Here is a 23,082-nt window from a genome sequence, read left to right as displayed (position 1 = left end):
GTCGTGTAAGATAAATTATACAAGATTAAATATGTATATCTGTCCATATGTATGTACTTAAGAAATGTAACGATGAACATATTATTCAGTACGATTTACTTTAATACGAAGCAAAGAGTTACAGGATTTGTGATAAACAAAAGCTAAATTGAGAAAAGATGAGAAAATAGTCGTACCTTCTCCTTCAAAGCTCTCGTTAAGCACATCTTGGACAGCCTCCTCGCTGGCTTCCAAGGTATGCTCGCGCCAAGTTTCTCCATTATCCGATCGAAGTATTACTATTTCTCGTTCCTTGCCCCGCAACGAAGCAAAGTGTGGTACTTCTATGATGACAGGTCTATTCGAAAAAATTATTATTATTACAAAATTTGATAATATACTCATCATTTCTAAGATTCGGTATTCGTACATTGCATTTTACGTTCAATAACAAATTTGTCTTATCTACGAACGTAATATACATTTGAATTTTTATATCACTTTTTACAATTTAAAGATCAAAATTTTGTATAAGAATTAGAGAAAATTTTTTTACAAATGGTTTGAACAGAACTCTTCAATTGTAATAATTAATCGAAGCACGACTTACGTTTCTCAGGGCATGAAAATTGCATTTGCACATTAAGCTGCACTCCTTAATCGAGTATAATAGCAAACGAATTTGGGTCACCAATGGGATAATCTCAAATCTCTTTGTTACATGCCAACGTTTATACTTTACGATGAATCATACGATAATTTATAGAATTTAGAACAATCTGGAGATATCGAGAAATTTTTAAGTGGGATTGCAGAGAGCTGCTATATGCGAATCTTTGTACATACTTAAAGAACAATTATCGTTTGATAAGAAGAGAAAAATATATTATTTTATATTTAAACTATTTAAACCAACGAAGACGTTATATCTGGAAGATACTTAAACCTATCAACAAGTTATTAGTGTCAATAATGTTCCTCAATCATCGTGATATCAATACTATTTAAATGCTAATACTTAATGAATTAATTAATACGTCGCAATTGTTTTTTCGAACAAATTGAAGACGAATTCAAAAACTGTACATTCTTCGTTTAATAATGCTACCTATATTCCAAAAATCAATTTTTTACAGCGACTGCATAGGCTAAAATATTATCTTAAATAAATTGCGGAAAAAATTCAGAAACTAAAAATTTTTCATTTACGTCCGAAAAATCGATTATCTGAACTAATATTAAAATGTTACTTTAAATACGATAGATTAAAAGCAAATATAAGAGACACTTGTGTATATCACGTACTTTGCATATTATGTACTTACCCTAAGAATTTGGCACCCACGGGTCCTAGTTCAAGGATACGGCTGGCAAGAGCCTCCCCTTCCATCAAAGGCGGTGGGTTCGTCAATTTGTCCCTTCTCAAATACCTGCACGTAACGCGCATAGGCATTGCGGCTTTTCTAGGAGGAACGATTACACGTACACCACTATGTCTGCAGCCACGCATCGCACCACCTCGTGCATCCACCAGAAAGGAAACCAGGAAGCTATCGTTTATACAATAAACATAGTTATAAAGAAAATTCACGCGTCGATCGTATAAACAGAAAGGTACATATCGCCTTAGCTTATAGCATTACGATATGTCGATACAGAAAAAGACTTGAAAATAAGAGCAATCATTGCATGGGGGCTAATCATTATTTGGACACGTACTCATAAATCATTATTCAACACTATTACATACGAATATTGTGCGAACATTTGGCCGTTCGATAAATAATACGATCATGCTAACTGCTTCGCTTAAGTCAAACCAATTATAATTAAAGAAAAAAAAAATATTTTTACTAATGTGTATACATAATATTTACACTAATCTAGATCCTTCAAAGAATTAATACGGCTTTTTCGGCACATATTTGAAATTTTATGTACATACCAAGATAACGTTACGTATAAAAATAGCGCTAATTCATCGAATACTTTATTATAATATCTATATCATTTCTAAACGAACGAATAAGTATTTTATAATTAGTCTGTTTTTAACGATTCGTAGTAAAAATATTTTAGAAGGCCAATTAAAAGAAACGATTGAGTTATCACATAAGCACGCCAAGCCGAAAAGCAACGTTCACGATAAATTTTTACTAAAAGCATAAAGTTAAATACAGAAATTATTCTTAATCGTGTCAGGTCATTCTGAAGGCGGTTTTATGTATACGGCGTAGTTATTAAATGTTTCAATTTGTTCCGTAAACGTTACAAAAAAATTATATATGCTTTGGATATGATTTATTGCTGCGTATGAGGGGTAACTGTAAAAAAAAAAGAGAAATAAATTAATTACAAGACAACAGTGTGCAAAGATAAGTTACATGAGAAATGGAGCAAATTAAATTTTAAATCAGATAACTAAAATAGAAACAGTATGGCTTGTGAGCTTGTGTGAAGGATTTGCTGTATGAATATTCTATGTCTGCAAGCGTAACGCTAATTAACACTGAATACTATCATAAAAAAAGAAAAAAGAAAAGAATCATAAAAATTGGTTGAATTGGAATTCAAAGATCCATTCGATTGCTTCCTATTGATTGCTGATTGATGACTGTGCTGGAGGACGAGTTCCATAATGAACCTGAGAATTATTCACAAAGATGTTGCATACAACGTGTGCACAGTGAATATAATTGATGTAAATGATTCGATATTTCATTTACATCCACGTAATGAAACGTCTTCACGAATAACATTCTTCTTTTCTCGTACATTAAATAGTCTAAAAATATCGATCATACATAAATTGTACGAAGGTTGCTCAAGTGAGATGATGTAATAGAACTCTTCAATATACATCATGTTTCTGGAATATATTACAGCTTTTAGCTATGACAAACAGATGATGCTTAATACATATTAAGCGTTGTATTTACGTAGATGTAAAATTCTAGGAACAACTTCCAACTATAAATAATGAAAATTTATTAATTCTAAATTGAGATTTTTGGCAAAATTGATTTACAAGGAAACATAATTTTTGTTGTAATTCATATTATCATATCATCAACATATTTCCCCTGAGATATATTATTATTTCGATTTCCTGTTATTTTATCGCATAAATTTGATCTTTTCGATTTACGTATATTCATTGTGCACTAAAATATTCTGTCTAAGAATACTAAAACTTGAGCGACTACGGGCATTGTGCGTTCAAAGGAAATGTATCAAGAACATAAATCAAATTGAAGAGCGATATGGCAAGTAGCAGAAGCTAAGATTCAAGAGAAGATCACTTACTTTCTCCACTGTGGAATTCTGCGAGTAGCGCAAATAAAATAACAGAGAGGATCGGGAACAAAATAAAAAACGCGTTAGTATCCATTCGTTCATAAAAATGGTGGTGAGAAGATGACGACATAGATGGAGTCGAGATTCTAAACTAGCGCAACTTTACAGATTTTCGAATATTTCTCTTGTCATTTCTTTCCAGCACGTTCGCATAACTTCGTTCTCTTGGACGTTCTTTAACTGCCTCCGTGCTTATCATGATGATTGTTTCTCATTCAATTTTCGAAAACCCGCAATCATCACACGCAAGCCACTTTTCTATTATACAAAACTACAAAAATGGGGAGCAACAATAATAATTATGTATTATAGTGGAGACGCAACGAGGTCACATCATTCACACTCTGCGGAAAATAGGTATACGTTAGGGTGGCAACGTAAAATCGATTGTTCCGAAATCTGTAATATCTTCTTTTCAATTCGATCGAATGATTTTTCGTTCATCGCGCAAAGCGCATAAAAATAATTCTTTCTACGTTACGCACAGTATTATAAATATAGTATTATAAATGTATCGTCAACAGATTTCGTTACATATGCAAAAAATAGCTCAAACTTGTCATAAAGGGAGAAGGGAGAACAACGATACGAGCAGCAGCCACTATATCATAAAAATGTGTCCAAAATGGTTATCTATTGGTAATTAACTATCATTAAACTAGAGGACGAACGATTCTCTTCCTATATCTACAAGAGCACTTTTAATCTTTATCACGATATTCCATTATTTACTAAACAACTATTATTTCTATGTTCAGTTATTCATAATTTAGCTAATATGTTCCTTTCAACTATATTTATGTTCCATTAGGTTAATTGTTCAGTGTTATTGTTCAGTATCGAATTTATTGAATTCATTAGTAAATCCAGGTCTTTTTCGCAAAATGACGTCAATATGTTTTACGAATGAAAACAAGAAATAACAAATACTAACATAGACTGGTAGTAATTTCATTTAAGAGAAACGAGGTATCGACGAATCGGCTTTTCAATACAATAGTTCAACAAGTATTATCAATAGCTTGAAAACGATCGATCGGTGCTTAATATGAAATACCAAGCTGTTGGAATAAATATTTCATATGTATATTTAGAGTCTTTACACGCTAAAGAAAAGATATCAACGTACTAATACAGAAAATACAAAGAATTTGTGTCGTGAACCGAATAAGAAATTCATATTGTGATAAATGCAATTTTTTGTTAATCAAACATGTCTATAAATATGAACAATAGAAGTAAAGTATGGGAATTGAAGTTTAATTATCGTTGATTTATATCGAACGAAAAACCAGCTCGTTATAACTTCGTATTTCTATTATAATTTTTAATAATATATTTATGCAAGACTACTTTTATATAAATCATTTTCTTACTTTCATTCGTACAACATGCATGTACCATTTGATGGTAAAATATGAGATTCTAAATGTAATATTTAAATCCCATATTGACATCATGACATATTACATATTCTTGTGCATTTGCTTGAGAAATTATTAATTAGACTGGACTACTGTCTTTGACCATGATCCATATTATATATATAATTTATCGTATGAAAAGAATATATGAAATAAATACAAATCACCAACAATAGATACATTTACGCAATTATAAAAGTTACAATTCAACAAAAAATACGATTATCTATAGAATTTATATACACGTTTTAAGATTGTAATTTGCTTTGCTAAAAAAGATCACAAGCCACTTCGAATCAACATGACGTTTGGACATATTATATTGTAATAGACATAGACATAGTACTTTGTGTACGCGAATGTAATGTGTTTTCCGTCATGTGTTCATTTTATACGTACGATACTTTTTCTATATCTAAATATATTGTATGTAAAAACGCCTAATCACAGAAAGGAGAGTAATAAAAAGGGCATGGTGTACCTGTCCCTCCACATTCCTTGTCCTTTCGACATGGTACCAAGAGCTGCCAGCGATGTATTTAGGGACTCTAGGGACGCTCTGATCTCAGAACAAAATCTAGTATGATTATGGATAAAAAATTCGTTTCATGCGCATGCTTACTATTTTTGTTTTTCTTTGTTTGCCGTGCACGTTGCACTTTTCTCTGCTGTTTGCTTTAGGAAATCTGTGCACTTGGAAAAACCATTCTACATTTTCAGAAACAAGTACGTGCAAACACATGTGCTCTTGTATATGGTTAAATGTATAAGAAAAACATTCTGAAGATATAAGAAGGTAACTCGAACAAAACGTTATTTGTCCGATACGATAAGTATCCTGTCCTACTAAACGCAAAGAGAGAATCCATTGAAAATGTAAAATACAAAAGTACCATTGTATCAAACATACTACTCTTTCTTAATTTCTTAGTAACAGAGAAAAAATTAGTTTGTAAGATATATTCAATTTGTTATTCATTTAAAAATATTTATAAAATATCAATGTAAAAATGCAAAGAACAAAAACATTAATTTTACACCGCATATTTCTAATAATATTTAGAATAAAATAGAAGAATGTGTGATTTGTTCACTTCGTGTTTAGTAGAACGTTATACTATGTACTTGTCTATTCCTCGATTAAGTACGAGACTTCTGAAATTGTAACAACCCGCCTGTTATTAGTAAGGAACATGGTATCCAATTAAATTACACCATCAAAGAATCGTTCATCCCAAAGATATTTCAAGAACAACATGCTTATTAACTAGATAATCTAATATTGCTACGAGCAAGACAGGATGTAAACGAGGGCACCAAGCGGTTGGCTCTTGTTTAGCTGGTTGGCCGATTACATAAACATTGAACTGAACATTCTGAATAGAATTAAAAAGAAAGTAGCTAAAAAATAGCTTGCTGTGAGAGATATGATGTGTAACAGAAAACTGATTAGAGTTCAGTTACTGGTTTGATTCTCGTTGGCTCCATTTGAAACATTCCGTGACAGTCCCCGCGATGACAGTTACGCTGTTATGTTTTCATTATGTTCGCGATTATGTAACTACGAATTATGTCAATTATTACGTATGTCCCATAATAACCTCTTTACTTTCTACATAAAGAAAATTTAACGTAAAACAACGTTATGGAAAGCTTTGAAATGCAGATTTCCGATTGTAGCGTAGTATCATTTTACGATCCACTCGATTTTAACCTTTTTATTTTATTATTTATCAGTTTGATGCGGTCAATGTATGAACGTGTCAATTTTGGTACATGTACGTCGTTATACGATAAAAAGGTATTTTTATTCGCCGTACTTCGTTAGTTTGTCTACGCTAAAAAATACGTGAAGCCAACTAAAAATTAATTTGGAAGAGTTCTGTGAAAATAGAAAGTTCAAGCTCATTTTATGCGGCTCTCGTAAATATAAATTCTTACAATCCTGTACCACATTTTGTTATTATATATCAGCCAATGATCTAGGTTAATTAGAGCAGGAGTCTTTCACCAATGCACACCGTATCACACTATAATACACAATATTATTGTTTCATGATATGAACATTATTATTGTTCTCTTTTTTATGTACGCCACTGCTTGCGTACTATATGCTTCTACGTTCTATATACAATTTCCAACTGTATCAAAATTACAATAGACGTTATTTCCTACAGGTGTGTATAAATAGAATTCCGACAACTTTTTCCAATCCAATACGACAAACGCCAATTATAGCCTTTTGAAAGAAACAGTTTTCCGATACTGCAATTCTTGCCCAATGAAATGCATTACGCCAACTTTAACGAAGAACGTATTTCAATAACACAACAAAGCTTTTGCGTAATTATCTTAGATTATCAAAATAATCTGTGTTATAAATTCAGTTATGTGTAGCAACGAGCTTTTTTTTTTTACAAGCATGAGAACTTAAAGATTCAACATACATTTTTTATATATTATATTGAATTTCGACTACAGCTTGAAGTTCGTGTTAATCTGTACATATTTGATTTGTATCTTATTTACGTTGCGCAATTATTAAGTATTAAAACAAACCATGCAAATATAGAGATCGGCTTCGTTGACTTTCTATCTCGGTAATTCAGTTAGTAGAAGTCGGATTGAACATCCTCTTTAATTCGTCGTGCATGTATAGTATGTATACTTCGCAAACAATTTCCAATTCAATAGATGACGATGCAAATTTTCAACTGGGAAAATTTTCATAAACAAGAAAGATCGATCTGAGAATAATCGAAGAGAATTTGGAAAAATTTCGAACACCCTCGCAAACTCTGCAAATTAGAACCAATTGAAACGTATTCTAATATGTTGCAGACAGATCTTACAGATATGTCTTTGCCCGATAAAATACTTAAAAACGCAAGTAGTTTAGATATATTTTTAAATATGTCAATGGGGTAAGTTGTATAATAGTTAACAAATTTTTGTCAGATATCACGGTATATGAAGATAATTCCAAAGAATGTACAAATTAAATAGATTATAGCATGAATATAAATATACAAATTTTGTCAAGCATTTTATGATACAAAAGAGTTGCTCAGAGCAGTATTATACAATTATGAATGAATAATACAACCTACCCTAAATTGTACAATTGTTTGACTAGTGTTAGATGAGTGGTGTTTATAGAATAAGAGGATGAATAAATTAATACATACCCGACGTGTACTGGGTGCCTATTAATATCAACATTGTCTAGTTTGAGATTGGCAGCGTTTGTACGTTGATAATTTTCTTTTGTGATCATCTCGGTTATCATTGGTGCTATAAATCAAATTTATTATTAAACATGTAACGCTTCCCCTATATTAAATACGTAATATGGAAATAATTAACGCGAGCTATCAAGTGGATGCATTTTAGATATCTTCAATGAAAAATTTATCAAGTATGGATATGCTTCTATTGTTCTTTTAAGTGTTTTTCTGTTTAATCATTCGGAATACGACGCCCACCATAACTTTGGCCGTATTATTCGTAATTACATACTCTGCTCGTATATACAAGAAAATTGTGGAAAGTTCAAATCGTTCACGTAAATATTTTAATATCTACTATCAGCTACAAGATTTTTGAAGACAGAAGGAAATGGAACGTATTGTATTAATTCAAAAAATTAGAAAATTAATAATATAAACGTTACCATTGTAAATAATAAAAATTATTTGTAAATGAAGTTTAGAAATATGTTATGTGGGATATATAACGCTAATGAATAAAGAATAAAAAACAAGATCTGAAGCGAAAATAGTGCTAATAATCTATGTACTTCAATACCGCATCTTTTGCGTAAGAACACATAAAATGCATCGTGTGATCCGTAATAAAAAGCATTCGTTCGAAAATTAAGAAACTAAATTTCTTTTAGAGATAGACGGATGCAATATGAAATAAATTTTATCGCGTGACGAAAAATGACAAGTCGAAGTCAACTGTCTTGGACAAAGTACTGCTTATGTATACCGTTTCTTTAGTCGTCCTATTATTAGAACAATAATTGCGTGTTAGTTATTACATACATTATCGAAAAAAATGATCGGAAATGACGAAGAGTTGTAATACATAAATAAATTGTATCTTGCATCATATTCTAAGTCTTGATGTGCCACTTTAACATCTTTGTACATAAGTGTTATAATTATTATATGTTATTTTTATAATTAACGTTATAATTATAATAAAATTATAGTTACCAAATAATTTTTCAAATAGTTTCCCGAATCTTTTGATCGTACAACGAAAATTTAGCTCGTTCGAGTTTACTCCTTAAATTTCACGTTTAAAAATGTTACAAACAAAAGAAAAATTCATATACGTTGAATAGACGATAGTTCTGACGTATGATTAATTAATCCGGAAGTGATAAATACACGCCTTTGTGCAATTTTCAAGACACTATCTATTATCACTGCACCAATACAAACAACCAACACTTCAAGCATCTTTTGTAAAGCAAGACTCATTAATTTATGACCCTCCATCGTCTCGAATGACCTTTCATTATACCTTGTTGAACTCTACAATCGCTACCGCGCAAAGGATAAAAAACACAGCACTCCACTTAGAAGAAATTAAATTGCCCTTGAAACCTCTTCCGTTTCTAGGAGCGCAAAATTAATTCTCGTTTTGCATTTTCCGTCAATACGTTGTACCATTGATTTAACTAGATACTGTGTCGTAATGTAAGAAAAAACGAATAAACGCGATATGTCTCTATGTAAGGTAGAAAAAATAAGCAGAATAATATTCAATAATTTTCGAACTATAAAATACAGAAAGTAGCATTGAAGTATAATAAAACATTATTACTAAATAATATTTCTGCGTTATATGAAATCAAATATTACCTGTTTACTATTCTTGTGTTATTTTATTCTTTATACTCTTATAGCACAATATGTAAAGGTCTAAGCGTTTGAACTCTAGAAATTTTTATCAGCATTCCATAGTAAAATCTTTTTCAATCAAAGCTTTCGTTAAAGAAAAAGAATACAGAACTTTCCACATTTCTCATCTTTTATCGACGATAGCAATACAAGAAACAATATTTATATTATCATTATTGTTGTCGGGACATTAGTGGAGTAGAAAGGATTAATTAATAATAAAGTAGGATGTGATAATTAGATATCTGATATCGTTTTGACAAAGGTTTGAGACTATCCTAGCTCTGAATCACGCAATCATCAAAATTGATACATCCGGATGTAAGCCTCATATTTTTGGAATATATTTTCCAAAACGACACGGTTCACATTTGGAAGCCTCGATTTTGACGATATTCTTTAGAGTTTGGGTAAATGAGATACTATTATCAGTTGAATAATCTACATAATCAAATCTAATCAGTTGAATCTACATAAGTAATTGTACGTTATAAGAACAATGAATTTGCAACAGGAAACATGAATTTCACGTAATTCTTACCTCCGGAATGTCGATTGTCTCTCTCGTCATCTGTCACGTTGACGCGCATCGAGTCATCCCCCATGGATTTCATATCGTCAACAGTCATGTATCGATATTGCTGTTGGTCGCTAAGCATCGGATCTTCACCTATGATAAACGTAAAGTGCGAATTATAATGAGCGGCAAAAATGACGCGAGCGTGTTTGCAAGAGCCAAAAAGAGGTTCGTAAAAAATCTAAAGTACTGTCGAACTTGCATGAAAACAATATAAAAACGTGGTGAGATATTATGCACCAACGTAAACAAATGAATATGAGAGCCTGCAAATAAACGGAAAATCATTGCCATAAAAATTATCCCAGTCAAGCTTAAAGAAGCAAAATGAAATATCGTGTCATTATGTACTCAAGAGTGTTCGTTATTTTGGCCTTACTCGGAGCCTTAGAATATTAACGATAAACAAATGAGACTGTGCACGATGTGTCAATGACCGTCCAGAAATTTATATTCGTGCGAACACTTCTCATACCTGATTATATGAGTCGAAAATAACAGAAATTGAATATGGTTTCCACTGCATATATGCAGAAAAAACACTTTTAAAAAACGCTGCTTAAATCGTATCAAGAGACTTCGAGTGTTTCACGCCAGGCAGATAACGCTTGTAATATCAGTTGCGCGAAACATATAACTCATACAAATATTTGAGTAATTCTCTGCGACGATTCTCCATAATCAATTCATTCGTAGTTAATTCGATCAAAATGGAATTTGAATAATTTTTCACGTATCGTTTCCTGTTTGCTTATCGTACACATTCGCATATGTATATAATCACAGGCGATTGAGGTTGAGAATCGTCGAACGTGTTTTCAGATACTATTAAATTTCTACTTTTGTTCTATAGTTCGGTCGTAAAACGCCGTAAACGTACCATGAAAATACTTCAGAAAAGAACTGGAAAGAAACGTGAGCGTATAAATGAACGCGTACAAATAGTATCGTATTTTTCACAAGACTGAGATCTACTCGCTTATCCAATCATTTCATACAACTTTAAACATGCCTTATCAGATATGCCAAGAATATGGAACACAATTATCTAATAAATGGTCAACCTACAAATTTACAACCCACGTTGAATAACGCCGCTGTAAAGACTAAATTAATCTGGCACAAACGAAATTATACATCGTTTCCTATTCCATCTTAGGAACGTAATGTTGTCAACTTCGAAAATAAATGTACGCGAATTGCGACACTGTTCGAAGAAGATTATAATATAGCGAAAAAATATTAGTAACGAGAACGCCAACGTGGTTCGTTCCTTTGTATATGACAATGCGAGTGATCAATTTCAAGTTTTCCGTTTCTCGCTCGATGACGTTTCAGGGTCTAGCCGTACGCATGGAAATGATGTCACTCGTTATCTCGAGAGCTGCCTGAAACCCGTGACTGTGGAATCGATAACATCTAAAATTAATAGAAACACGAAGCAACTGGTCCACAACCGTTAGGCACATGGAGAAACTGTACCGCGAAAACTCTAATTTTAGAATTGTTCAAGGACAGCCTACCGAAGTAATTCTATAACATTCTAAGCCTCTAAGCTTCTATCTACGAATAGTTGACCTCATAGGCAGTGACCTATATCCTCCTGAATACACGCGCGCCTGTGAAAACTAACTATGTAATCATGTCGAATCTTGTTGAATGCAGTTAGACCGGCTCCGTCATAGACCAGAATAGTCCTAATCGTAATCAACGAGACACTTAGTTTATGTCACGTTGCATCGGTGTTAATCGAATTCTCGATTCCACGTATCGCGAGCACCGTCTGTTTTCGTCGATCGATCACCGCCACCGAGAAGCACCAAGTAACTTCAAAAATAGTATCACTCACTACGAGAAAACTCTGTCAAATCTCAATATATCCGTCGGTGATCGCAATGACTGGGTATCGCCGTTCGCGGCTTTGACACTTTTAAACCAGATACTGAAGTTTCGCGCGATCGTGACGTTACGCGATTCCGTTGATTCGCGTCACGCACGTCAGCAGCGCTCGATTTACAATTGTAATAAACATTTACCGCCGGGTTTAATCGCATTAATATCGCCGTGGTACGACCGAGCCCGTTGGCCTCGACAGAATAAATCGTGGAACATCAAAGACCTACGAAAAGAATACGAAACCATCAAATCATTTATTTTCTTTTTCTACGGTAAAGAGAACTGGTTGGCCTTGATCATTGCCCCTCCAGTTAGCGTTCACAATATCATCGTTCGCGACTTATGTCACCAACTTATGTCCGTCTCATTGTTATGTCATAAACGAGGATCACAGTCACGATCCTCATGCCGCTCAATTAAGCTGCCTAGCTGTAGCCAATCCATTCCTCTCTGTCGTTTATGGCCTGATAGTTTCAACACGTTCCGCCACCGTATTCGGTCTCGTTTGATAGATAATCGTTTGGATGCGATCGGTCGATCCCACGCGACGAATACGAATGCGCTTCCTATGACCATACACCGGCGGAACTTGGGAACTTACTTCCAAACCGGAACAATCACGTTCCGAACGGTACACGTTCTCCAAGCGGATGCTACACAAGCGTCTCGTGATACAATTCCGTGGTTACAGTATCCGACGTATCTCCGAATATCGTTTTCGAAGCACGTACGGTACTCTGCGTGTAAATATGCGTCTAATTTTGTCCTGGTATTTAGGTTTATACGGCGAAAAAGACGTGGAAATTTATAGAACCTTCACTTTACCCTATCTATTTCCCCGCCAATATTATTTTCACGGACGGAAATGTAAACATTTCGTCGAAATTATTGCGCGAGTGAACGAAGTTTGTGGCACCATTTAAATGTTTTGTTGCACAAACGTGGTGATGTTATTCACATATCTTATCTATATATATTATCTATTATATATACACTTTTTATATAAATAAATTTATCTATATACTGAAAATAGATGGTTGATTCCATTCGTACATATCTCGCGTTAACACGCGTATATTCTACGAATCGTTTTGAATGAAGATACATTTGTAACGTGTGATAATATTAAACGATTAAAATATTGATTCTCTAAATACACAGGCTTGTGCAAGTATTCTAACGCTTCTAAGCATCTTTTATCAATATACTGTGCGCGCTGTACGAAACATTTTGAAATTTCATCGGTGCGACTGCGATTATATTAGTAGAAGTTTAAAATAAATTTGAAATATATAGAAAAATTGCAAAATATGTAGTACAAAAGTATATCGCAAGTTTAAACAGTCGATTATTCGTTCAATTAATAAATATTTAACAAGACTATTTTTAACACTTATTATGTACTTAAGATGATTCATTAGTAATTTTTTATCAAATACACGATTACAATAAGTATCTCCTAATTTCTATATACATTTTGATTTCAAATGTTACTAGTGTGATCAGGACAGTGGTATCTCATTACAGTACAAGTAAAATGTCAAAATGATTGATATGATATACAATATGATATGATAATCTATAGCGTGCAATGACATACAGTATAATCGTATTTTTAGTTGAATATATAATCATAAACTAATAGATTATGTATTTCTAAAAAAAAACAACTGTTTTAATATTTCATATTTCTTTGTCTCTTGGCTATGAATATTTAACTTTTGTTAACACAGTCAAGTCTGGAAAAACAAAGTCGCGTGCCGGAGTCTTCCATTATCACTTCGCAAGCATTGGTTATCGGGTTAAGAGTACTATATTAAACACTGTTTTTTTCGATATTTAATCATTTTTATAATCAAAATATTTTTCAATATATATCTTAATCAACGGAAAAAAAATTGAAAACAAGAACAACGAAAAAATTCAATTTAATTAAAGAATGAAGACAAATTGTCACCTGTCAGTAAACCGGTACAATGTAGAATTTCATACACTTATAATACTTTCATTAAATATCTCAATTTCAACACGGAATTACCGAAACCAAGAACCCTGTTTTAAATAAAGAATGTAAATATACAAAATGTTCTGTATGTATGTCGTGTTACGAAACTAAGACAACTTCGGAATTTACGATTTACTATGATATTGTACATATCCGAACCATGTGACTGACATAACATCTTTGCCAAAATTTTGTGCGTGTAAGCAACATTTTAAAACATCATATACTTGATTCGCGCCTGCAGGCATGTCAGCTTTCCCATTTATTAATTTTTCTGAATAATAATCGAAAAGAGCACGCAAAACGTCGATTTAACGAACCAAACGAAGAACACGCCCAACCAGTAATTTAGAAAAACCTTGATCACTCACGCGATTAAAGCGAATATTAACCGTGCTAAAATTACATTAAGCTAAAGACGATCGTAAAAGAATAGATGAACATATTTACATGCGCTGTCGCTGCTCCTGTTGCTTGTACACCCGCAACACGTTATCTTCTTCGATTGCTTCTGCTTCGATCGTCCTCCTTTGGCCATTTTGACGACTATTTTTCTTTTGCACCACGACGAGGAAAAAACCCGCGAAATATTTATTAAACAGAGTTTCGATAAAACGCGTGGGCTAGGAAACTCTGTATATCGAAAACACGGAGTGAAATTGTAACGATCACACTCTTCCGTGGATAAAAGTTTAGTACATCGCCGGAACTCTGTACTCAGCCCAGTGAACACGATGTACTGACGGTGTACGCTCCGTACAGGACTAATTACATCACCGACTCAACTAGCCGTCGACGATATGCGAGTTAGGTTACACGAATTACAATTAGCGCACGTTATCGCTACGCATCCATTGACGACGTCCACCAATTGTGACCGGCTCACTTCACTATCAATTCCTTCCTACTGTTTGTTTTGTCGTTCTGTGCACCGTGCAGGCACCGAAAATCAACGAAATGACGTGGACCGATATAATATACACCGTTCCAAGGTGTCGTTATTACTGAAAGCTCACGTTATGCAAACCACAATACGTGTAATCACCTGATTAGATTTGATTTGTTAAATTGCATTAACCGCGCACGACCTGGATGCTTCCTTTCTTTCGCGGTATTTCGTCGCGTGCTAGCACCGGCGGGGTCAGGAACAGCGACTGCTTTAAGATTAATACAAGTTCGACGCAAGACTACCTAAGAGAAACGTGACCTCATTTCATGAATCACCAATTTTATAATAGTAGCTGCCTCTGAGCTTTTCCGCTACTTTATTTACATCTCGAAGTATTCGCAACTCTTTTCTTGAACGCTAAGGTAGCGTGGTCATATGCAACTGTTGGCACTGAATGGGCTTTATCAAGACATCGTACGAACAGAAACAATCGCGTAACGTGAATACAGGATCATGATGCTGTGGTTAAGGACTACTGATCTTCTGTGAAGCATATTCGCGAACGTTAATGAGAATCTGATGTATAATTCATCTAGAAACAGATCTTGCGATGAGGTTTTTCTTTAGTTTTCTCAATGACATGAGATGCATGACGCTTCCATTTTCTAGTTCTTTAGCGATAGAAATTTTAAGACATATGATCGCTCTTCAAACAAGTCGAACGTAGTCTTAGTGTAGACAACGATGAACGTATAAAGTTCTCTGTGCTTCGCGAAGTACGCACTGTCCCATTTAAGATGTAACGTGAACGCTAACTATCGCAATCAGAATTTCTGGATCACTTTCCTGCATTCCACGCGTCGCGAACGTCGCGAAAACAAATTGCGCGCCGATTTAAAAAAAAAAAAAAAGAAACAAATTCGTTATATAAATTCTGATATTTTGGTCGTGAATCGTATTTGGCGACTTGCCAGCTAACAGGGGTTCGACTAACTGCACGAATAATATGGTACAAGATGCACACCGGCTGTTGCATAACAGCTGAAGCAGAATGCGTATAGGTACGTGGATGATACGTCAAAACAGACCATACAAGCCTACTTCTGTTCCTGTCGACTGGCATAATGATCGCACAACTCGTTATTATGCAAATTGCATTAACAGTAGTAACGCGCCCTACTTCGTTAACGTACCGTTTTCTGAATTTTAGATTCGAAAATGCGAACGCATGACCGACTTTAACGCGGCATCGTTAAATTCAACTTCACTTATTTAAAATTGTGATTAATTTCATTTCGATAATCTCAAGAAAAATTATAATACTTTTCAGAGTTTGGAAGTTCCTCTTGAATAATTTAAGAAGAATTTTCTTCTCCTTTTTTTCATAAATTAGAATAATGTTAAATGTATCGTACGAATGGATCCATTACGTTGTTATAAATATATTGCATCGATAAATTCTTTATATTCTAGTTGATTGATATTAAGCCTTGAATATTGATGGCATTAATGCACCGTGGAGACAGAATTAAACTCTTGCTTGTATACGCTATAATATATGTAGAGTCCGTGTAAGACATTTAGATGCGACAAGTAATGAATAGATGATAATGATCTTGCTGAACTGCAAGTAGCAAGAATAGTTTCTGTATATTTGCTGAGGATTCCGCGACAAATGTAATACAAAGTTATAGATGGGGACATAGATATTTAGGAAAATAAATAACATTTCACTCGACGTGTTTTCTTGAAAACTTTCTTGCCCCCGTTTATAATATCCAGATATATTAGTTGCAATTAATATTTAATAATCAAACAACATGGAATTAGTAAAAGTGAAAGTATCATCGTATCTTCTATACGAATCGAATATTTATTGGAGTTAACGCGACTGACATTCCCGACGTACATAATATCATTGAATTTCGATAGCATTTAAAATTATTGCAGCACAACAAAAATCGATTATAACATTTAAAACTCAAAATATAAATCTCATTAACAGGGTTGTACGGCTACTACAGGTGTATCCAAGATACGGAGGGTTGCAACTTTATAAAGGAGAAATGGACCGACAAGGAAGGTAAACGAAACAGAGTGTGAACAAATAACGGTTTAAGGATAGGTATATGTCTGTGCATGTCTCTGTATTTATGTTTCCACGAGTGAAAATAGAAAAGAAGAATTACAATAGAACGAACTGAAAGTAGAAAATACGCGAATCTCTCGTTCAGCCCTTTTTCGTTCATAAAAATCAATGGTATCGCGATAGATCGAAAATTTTGTAACTGTTGCAACACGAAAGTAAGAAAAAAAGAGTCAAGAGTTTAATATTAAGCAGACTTGACCAAGAATTAGTGAATATTTAAAATGTAAATGCATGGGCCATTTAATAGCTGGCATGAAAGTAAAAAATACTGTTACGATTACGTAAGTGAAATCGACAGAATATGAATGATCCAATGCGCGCGTACTACTCGAGATTAATTTACGTACCCATGTGCTAATATATGTATGTATGTATATATGTATGTATAAATACAGTATGTTGCGCGCACGTGTGATATGTGAAAGAGTGACAGAAACAGAGTACAGACAACTTACAGGTATAGGTCATTTGGCCCCGGTAGTAAGAAGGAAGGTACACGTGTTGCGCGTGTGGAGGCTGCCCGTACACATTCATGGCTGCCATGCCGATTTCATCACCACCTACATTGTACGCCGTCGAGTAAGGTCATTTTTTATCAAAACGCTAATTTCGCACCATAAACACTGTTTCTAAATTTCGCTATCACTGGGTTGTTAAATAGCTGACTTTACGTGGCAGAAGATAGACCTACCGCGAGCGTAGTTTGTTCGTTTGCTTCGACTTCAAAAACTTTTATTAACTCACGTATTTGATAAGACATTCAACGTTCAACGTTTCAGCTATTTAAAAAAAATGCATATAAATTGTTTTTACTACTCTCTTTATATGTAGTAAAATAAAAATTTAATTGAATATTAAATAAGAAATAATACGATTGAAATTAATTTGATATAATTTCTAATTAGAATTTGATAGAGAATAGCGAATAGCTATTTTTATTCTATATTTGTACTTCATGTTTATTAGTGTAAAAGAGATATGTAATTGTAAATTTTAATTAAGCAAACAAGCAAACCTGTTAAATCTATTGTTTGTTATGATTAAGTTTACATAAATTGTTAAAAAGGAAGAGAATTTAGTCTAAAGCACGTTGCTGTTAACTACTTACTATGTATATTAAATCTTACACAGATAACTATAGCTTTGTTTAATATAATTTAGTCGATAATAGACTATGTATGATGATACTACTATTTCCGAACAATAATCTTTTATCGTAGAATAGATTCCAAATTGGTACTCACGGATTCTAATAAAAATAGTATTACCTGTGTAAGGCAAATACGACATTAACGTGAAAATTTTACTAGAATTGAAAATATTTACAATCTATGAGATTCCATAACAAATACTCGACAGGTATTTAGTTAATTACTAACCTTTATTTATACGACTAAAGACTACGCTTCTATTTAGGGAAGTTAAATATTTTCTTCAAAGATAGCAACAACCCAGTGAACATATGCTAAATACATGCTCTTGCGAAACTGAATGTAACATAAACGCAACAGAAAAAGCAAATAATATTTCCATATAGCTCTCTGACTTTATTTCAGAAATATAAAGTCAATAATTATAACTTCTTATAAACATTTCTTTCTTTTCTATTAAAGAAAATTCATCATAAATGGTACATATTTATCATCCAATCTATAAATGTCTAATACATATGTAATATGGTTATCAATGTCTTTACTAATCTAAAATGGTTGTGTATTTGTGATTCCTCTCTAAATAAAATCTTGCTAATTTGTATTAAGGAAAATTATTGCAGGATTCATAGTGTACATGCTAAAGTTCATACATTTGTATACTTTCATGCATTAAATAATTACATGCATTTCTAGAGTAAACTATTGTTGTAATGTAACTAAACGAAAACGAAAAGTGCTATTTCAATACGTCCTCTGCGTGTGTGTATCTTTTTAACATTTTATATCTCCTAGTGCAAGTTATTTTTTAATTATGTATGATGAACTGCAGTTTACAGCCAGTATAATATATATGGAAGAACAGATCTACCATAAAATGCTATCGAAATATGTATATAAGTTCACGATAAAGTTATACCACAAAATTTGTTATTGTTATATACCAAACGTATTGTATAAAAAAATATAATAGTAGAAGAAACTTATTCTTGTATATCATTATAAATCACTTTACGTTAATCTGGCCTAAAATTTCAGATTTGTGAAATAATATACAGATTATTATAATCTTTCCCTAATAAAAACAGTTTAATTAATTATATATCTATTATTTTAAGTAAATACTTAATGCTTAAAAGCATAGTTCCATGCAATAAATTTGCACATATGTTGTGCAATAATTACTAAAACAAGGATGTATGTAATATTTTGCTATATATAAACCGCACTATATAAGCTGTCACATCTATAAAAAAGCATGATTACAGAAGCAGACCTACATATATTACAAACATATTAGCAAATACCTAGTGATTATTGTATTATCAATTACTATGCGATATTCTAGTAAAATAATATTCTAGGAAATGATAGCAGATCAAATTGGAAACAAACAAATTAGAATGATAGATTAAAATTTATCTTATTGTTATATAATACAAAAATATGCTGATTTAGCCAATTTAAAGATGTAGTTTGTTAGTTAATGTTACTTCAATATTTTTTGTGTTCGTATTTAGATATTTAATAAATTTTGCAAAACTACACAAAATATATTTATCATTAGAACAGTATCTGAGATATTATAGAATAGGAAATATTAAACACAAACACTTACCCCCTTCGTCTTCGCTATCGCTCATAAACGTCTCTTGCATTGATTCAGGAGCTTGTACTCTGTATTTTTCTTCAATAGTAACTGTATGAGTCGTTGTAATGACGGTTTCTGTAACTACCTTCAGTGTCTCGATGACGCTAATGTAACCAAGTTTTTGTGCAATATCTAAAGCTGTTTGTCCATTCTGTAGGAGACAGAACGTTATATAATTAGAACAATTAAATAAAATACGAAAACAAGTTTTTCATGAACTTGACATACATTAGTAGTAGTGTTCGGTTTTGCTTTACCCTCCAGCAGTAAATTAATCACTAACGTATGACCCTGTTGGGCAGCTTGATGCAATGGAGTATATCCAGCATTCGTGCTACTGTCAACAACTGCTCCAGATCGTAAAAGGAATCGTACCATCGCTGCTTGACCAAAATGAGCTGCCACGTGTAGCGGAGTATAACCAGCCTGTACCACAAACGAACATCTTTCTTAATCAAAAAACATTTTTAAAAAATTTCAATAATGAGAATTTTCAGATTATTATATTTCGTTATTCTAAAGCAAAAAATTGTTAAATGTGGATCAAACATAAATAAAATTATATACCAAAATACGTGAATATAGCTTTAAGGCAATATACATTGAAATAAGGAATAAAGTTCATATAAACGTATAAATTGAATTCATTTCTCAAATTATACCTAATGTGTGTACTAAAATTTGTTTTTTATATTTCTTATTTTTTTGTAATACACATATTTAATTAATAATATTTTTAAACAAAACAAAATATTGCAATTTCCATAATATATCATACCTTTGTTTTAGCATCAATTTGAGCACCATTTTTAACGAGAATAGAGGCAACATTAACTTTGTCTTCTTGTGCGCACAAGTGAAGCGGCATGAGACCATTCTAGAGAGAGAAATAATTATTAAACAACGAAATCAGATGTCATAAATATAATAAATTGTCGAAATTTATACTACCTTTGCCTTGTGATTTGTATCTGCTTTGTGCTCAATAAGCAGCGTTGACATATCGGTGTGGCCTTCTTGTGCACTCAAATGTAGCGGCGTAAATCCTGCTTTTGATTCTGCATTTGCTTTTGCTCCGTATTCCAATAAAGTAGTTGCAATATCCATCTACATCAAGCCCAAAAATTATGTTTACATTATTATAAAAGATATATTATAATATTTAATTTACTCGTATCTTTTAAGTTATTTACCTGATTCTTACGTGCAGCAATATGTAATGGTGTATGGCCATTTTTAGCCATAGCGTGAGGTGATGCGCCCTTATCAAGTAGAAGTAATGCTACATTTTGGTGATCATAATGAGATGCCACATGAAGTGGAGTCACTCCATTCTACGATTAAACAAAGAAATTAGTGTTTGACATAAAAATCATATTTTTCATTGATAACGATATTTTATTTAAAGAAATAAATAGATGGCAATAGAGGTAATAACTTTTATAACTGTTCTAACCTTTCCTTGAGCATCAACTGGTGCATTCTTCTGCAACAATAATCTCGCTACATTCATGTTACCATACTTAGCTGCCAAATGTAAAGGAGTGAATCCCTTTTTGGTCGTCGCGGTAAGCGATGCACTGTTTTCTAACAAAACGGATGCAACCTGTCATAGAACAATAAGTATATAAATTAAACTTAGTTATAATTATTGATAAATAATTAAATATGATATACATATATTTAAAATTTTACCTCTTCTTGACCTTCTTTAGCAGCAATATGAAGTGGTGTATATAAATCTTTTGTAGTAGCATCTACATCGGCACCGTGTTGAAGTAATAACATCACGATATCAACATTGCCCAATCGAGAAGCAACATGAAGCGGAGTTTGTTCTTCCTGCAATATTTATATCTTTCAAATCTACTATGACGCAATTAAATTTACTAAGTATTTACAAATTTCTAATATTCAAATAAGAAAACAATTATAAAATGGAATAAGAAAATTTGAGGTAAAATTAATATTTTTGTCACTATAACATGAATATTGAAATCAAAATTTACTAATACTGAATTCTTTTCCTTTACCCTTGCTCTGGCGTCAACTTGGGCACCATTTCTAAGAAGTATCCTGATAATATCAGTCTGATTCGCTCTGGCAGCTAAATGCAAAGGCGTTTCGCCTCTTACTGTCGGTATATCGGGACTAGCTGCGTGTTGCAGTAAATAAATCACTATATTCATGCACCCCATGAAGCTTGCTACATGTAGAGGCGTCAATCCAGACTAAGCAATAAAATGAATCTATTATTACTAAAAAAATCATAATAATAATCTTCTTTTATTATCATATCGGTATAACGTATCGATTGTCTCTAATAATTTCCGTTTCTAATTAGAGGCAAATATAATTGATACTATAGTAACTATGATGTATACCTATGATGTAAGGTATTAAACTAAAGAAGTTAAACTATTGAACTGATATGGAAATGGAAATAATACCTCTGTAGTGGCTTCGATGCTAGCTTTGTGCTTTAAGAGGAGCTCAACGACCTTCAGTCTGTTCTTCTTGCAAGCAATATGGAGTGGAGTAAAGCCGTTTAGAGCTCGTGCGTTTGGATCAGCATTTCTATCGAGTAGAAGCTTAGCCACTCGTACGTGTCCGCAATGAGCTGCCACGTGTAGCGCCGTCAAGTAATCTACCGTCACTTCATCCACGGGTGCTCGATGATACAATAATATCCTCGCAGCGTCAACATGGTCTCCTTGAGAAGCCATGTGCAACGGCGCAAGACCATTCTGTCAACAGAAAACAAGATGCAACTAATTCAGTCAGAAAACCCCTTACCTTGTACCAAAAGTACTCTTCAAGAAAACGCTTACCTTCGTCTTTGAACCAATTGGTGCCCCTTTCTCGATTAAAATGTCAACAACTTCGTGATGACCAGATCGTGCGGCGCAGTGAAGCGGCGTAAGGCCATCTCTCGTTTTCGCTTCGATATTTGCTCCCTTGCTCATCAGAAGATTCACCATTTTTATTTTTCCCCATTTTGCTGCAACGTGCATCGGCGTAATATTATGCTGCAAGATAGAAAGATAGTTATATATACTTAGCGATTATTCAAAACATACAGTGAAC

At 33.1% G+C, this 23,082-nt stretch overlaps 1 protein-coding gene and 1 long non-coding RNA gene across 30 annotated transcripts in view; one reads left to right on the top strand and one right to left on the bottom strand.

Moving 5' to 3' along the window:
* The window catches only part of LOC117155929 (uncharacterized), a 92,274-nt gene that overhangs the window by 36,986 nt on the left and 32,206 nt on the right, over window positions 1–23,082 (bottom strand). For 19 of the 29 annotated variants that reach the window (XM_076620481.1, XM_076620483.1, XM_076620501.1 and 16 more), the window contains exons 8-23: window positions 22,827–23,024; window positions 22,446–22,742; window positions 22,029–22,226; window positions 21,691–21,837; window positions 21,452–21,601; window positions 21,189–21,329; window positions 20,947–21,102; window positions 20,774–20,872; window positions 20,224–20,421; window positions 19,963–20,146; window positions 17,649–17,753; window positions 10,219–10,347; window positions 7,950–8,055; window positions 5,242–5,319; window positions 1,305–1,529; window positions 177–337 (exon numbers count right to left, since the gene is read on the bottom strand). In XM_076620481.1, the coding sequence (XP_076476596.1) occupies window positions 177–337; window positions 1,305–1,529; window positions 5,242–5,319; window positions 7,950–8,055; window positions 10,219–10,347; window positions 17,649–17,753; window positions 19,963–20,146; window positions 20,224–20,421; window positions 20,774–20,872; window positions 20,947–21,102; window positions 21,189–21,329; window positions 21,452–21,601; window positions 21,691–21,837; window positions 22,029–22,226; window positions 22,446–22,742; window positions 22,827–23,024 (2,572 nt within the window). Of the gene's footprint in view, window positions 1–176; window positions 338–1,304; window positions 1,530–3,285; window positions 3,304–5,241; window positions 5,320–7,949; window positions 8,056–10,218; window positions 10,348–12,103; window positions 12,223–12,290; window positions 12,382–14,605; window positions 15,324–17,648; window positions 17,754–19,962; window positions 20,147–20,223; window positions 20,422–20,773; window positions 20,873–20,946; window positions 21,103–21,188; window positions 21,330–21,451; window positions 21,602–21,690; window positions 21,838–22,028; window positions 22,227–22,445; window positions 22,743–22,826; window positions 23,025–23,082 lie in introns of those variants that run through there. The other 10 variants (XM_076620504.1, XM_076620484.1, XM_076620486.1 and 7 more) reach the window with 7 other exon arrangements.
* On the top strand, window positions 15,549–20,400 carry LOC143302995 (uncharacterized). The gene is made up of 3 exons (XR_013058919.1): window positions 15,549–16,105; window positions 17,050–17,127; window positions 20,298–20,400. It is a non-coding gene; the product is annotated as an uncharacterized LOC143302995 (long non-coding RNA).

Source organism: Bombus vancouverensis, chromosome 8 (assembly GCF_051014615.1).
Source record: "Bombus vancouverensis nearcticus chromosome 8, iyBomVanc1_principal, whole genome shotgun sequence".
NCBI lineage: Eukaryota > Metazoa > Arthropoda > Insecta > Hymenoptera > Apidae > Bombus > Bombus vancouverensis.
The sequence above is the reverse complement of the archived record's forward strand: the minus strand, read 5'-3'. Positions and strand labels throughout refer to the sequence as shown.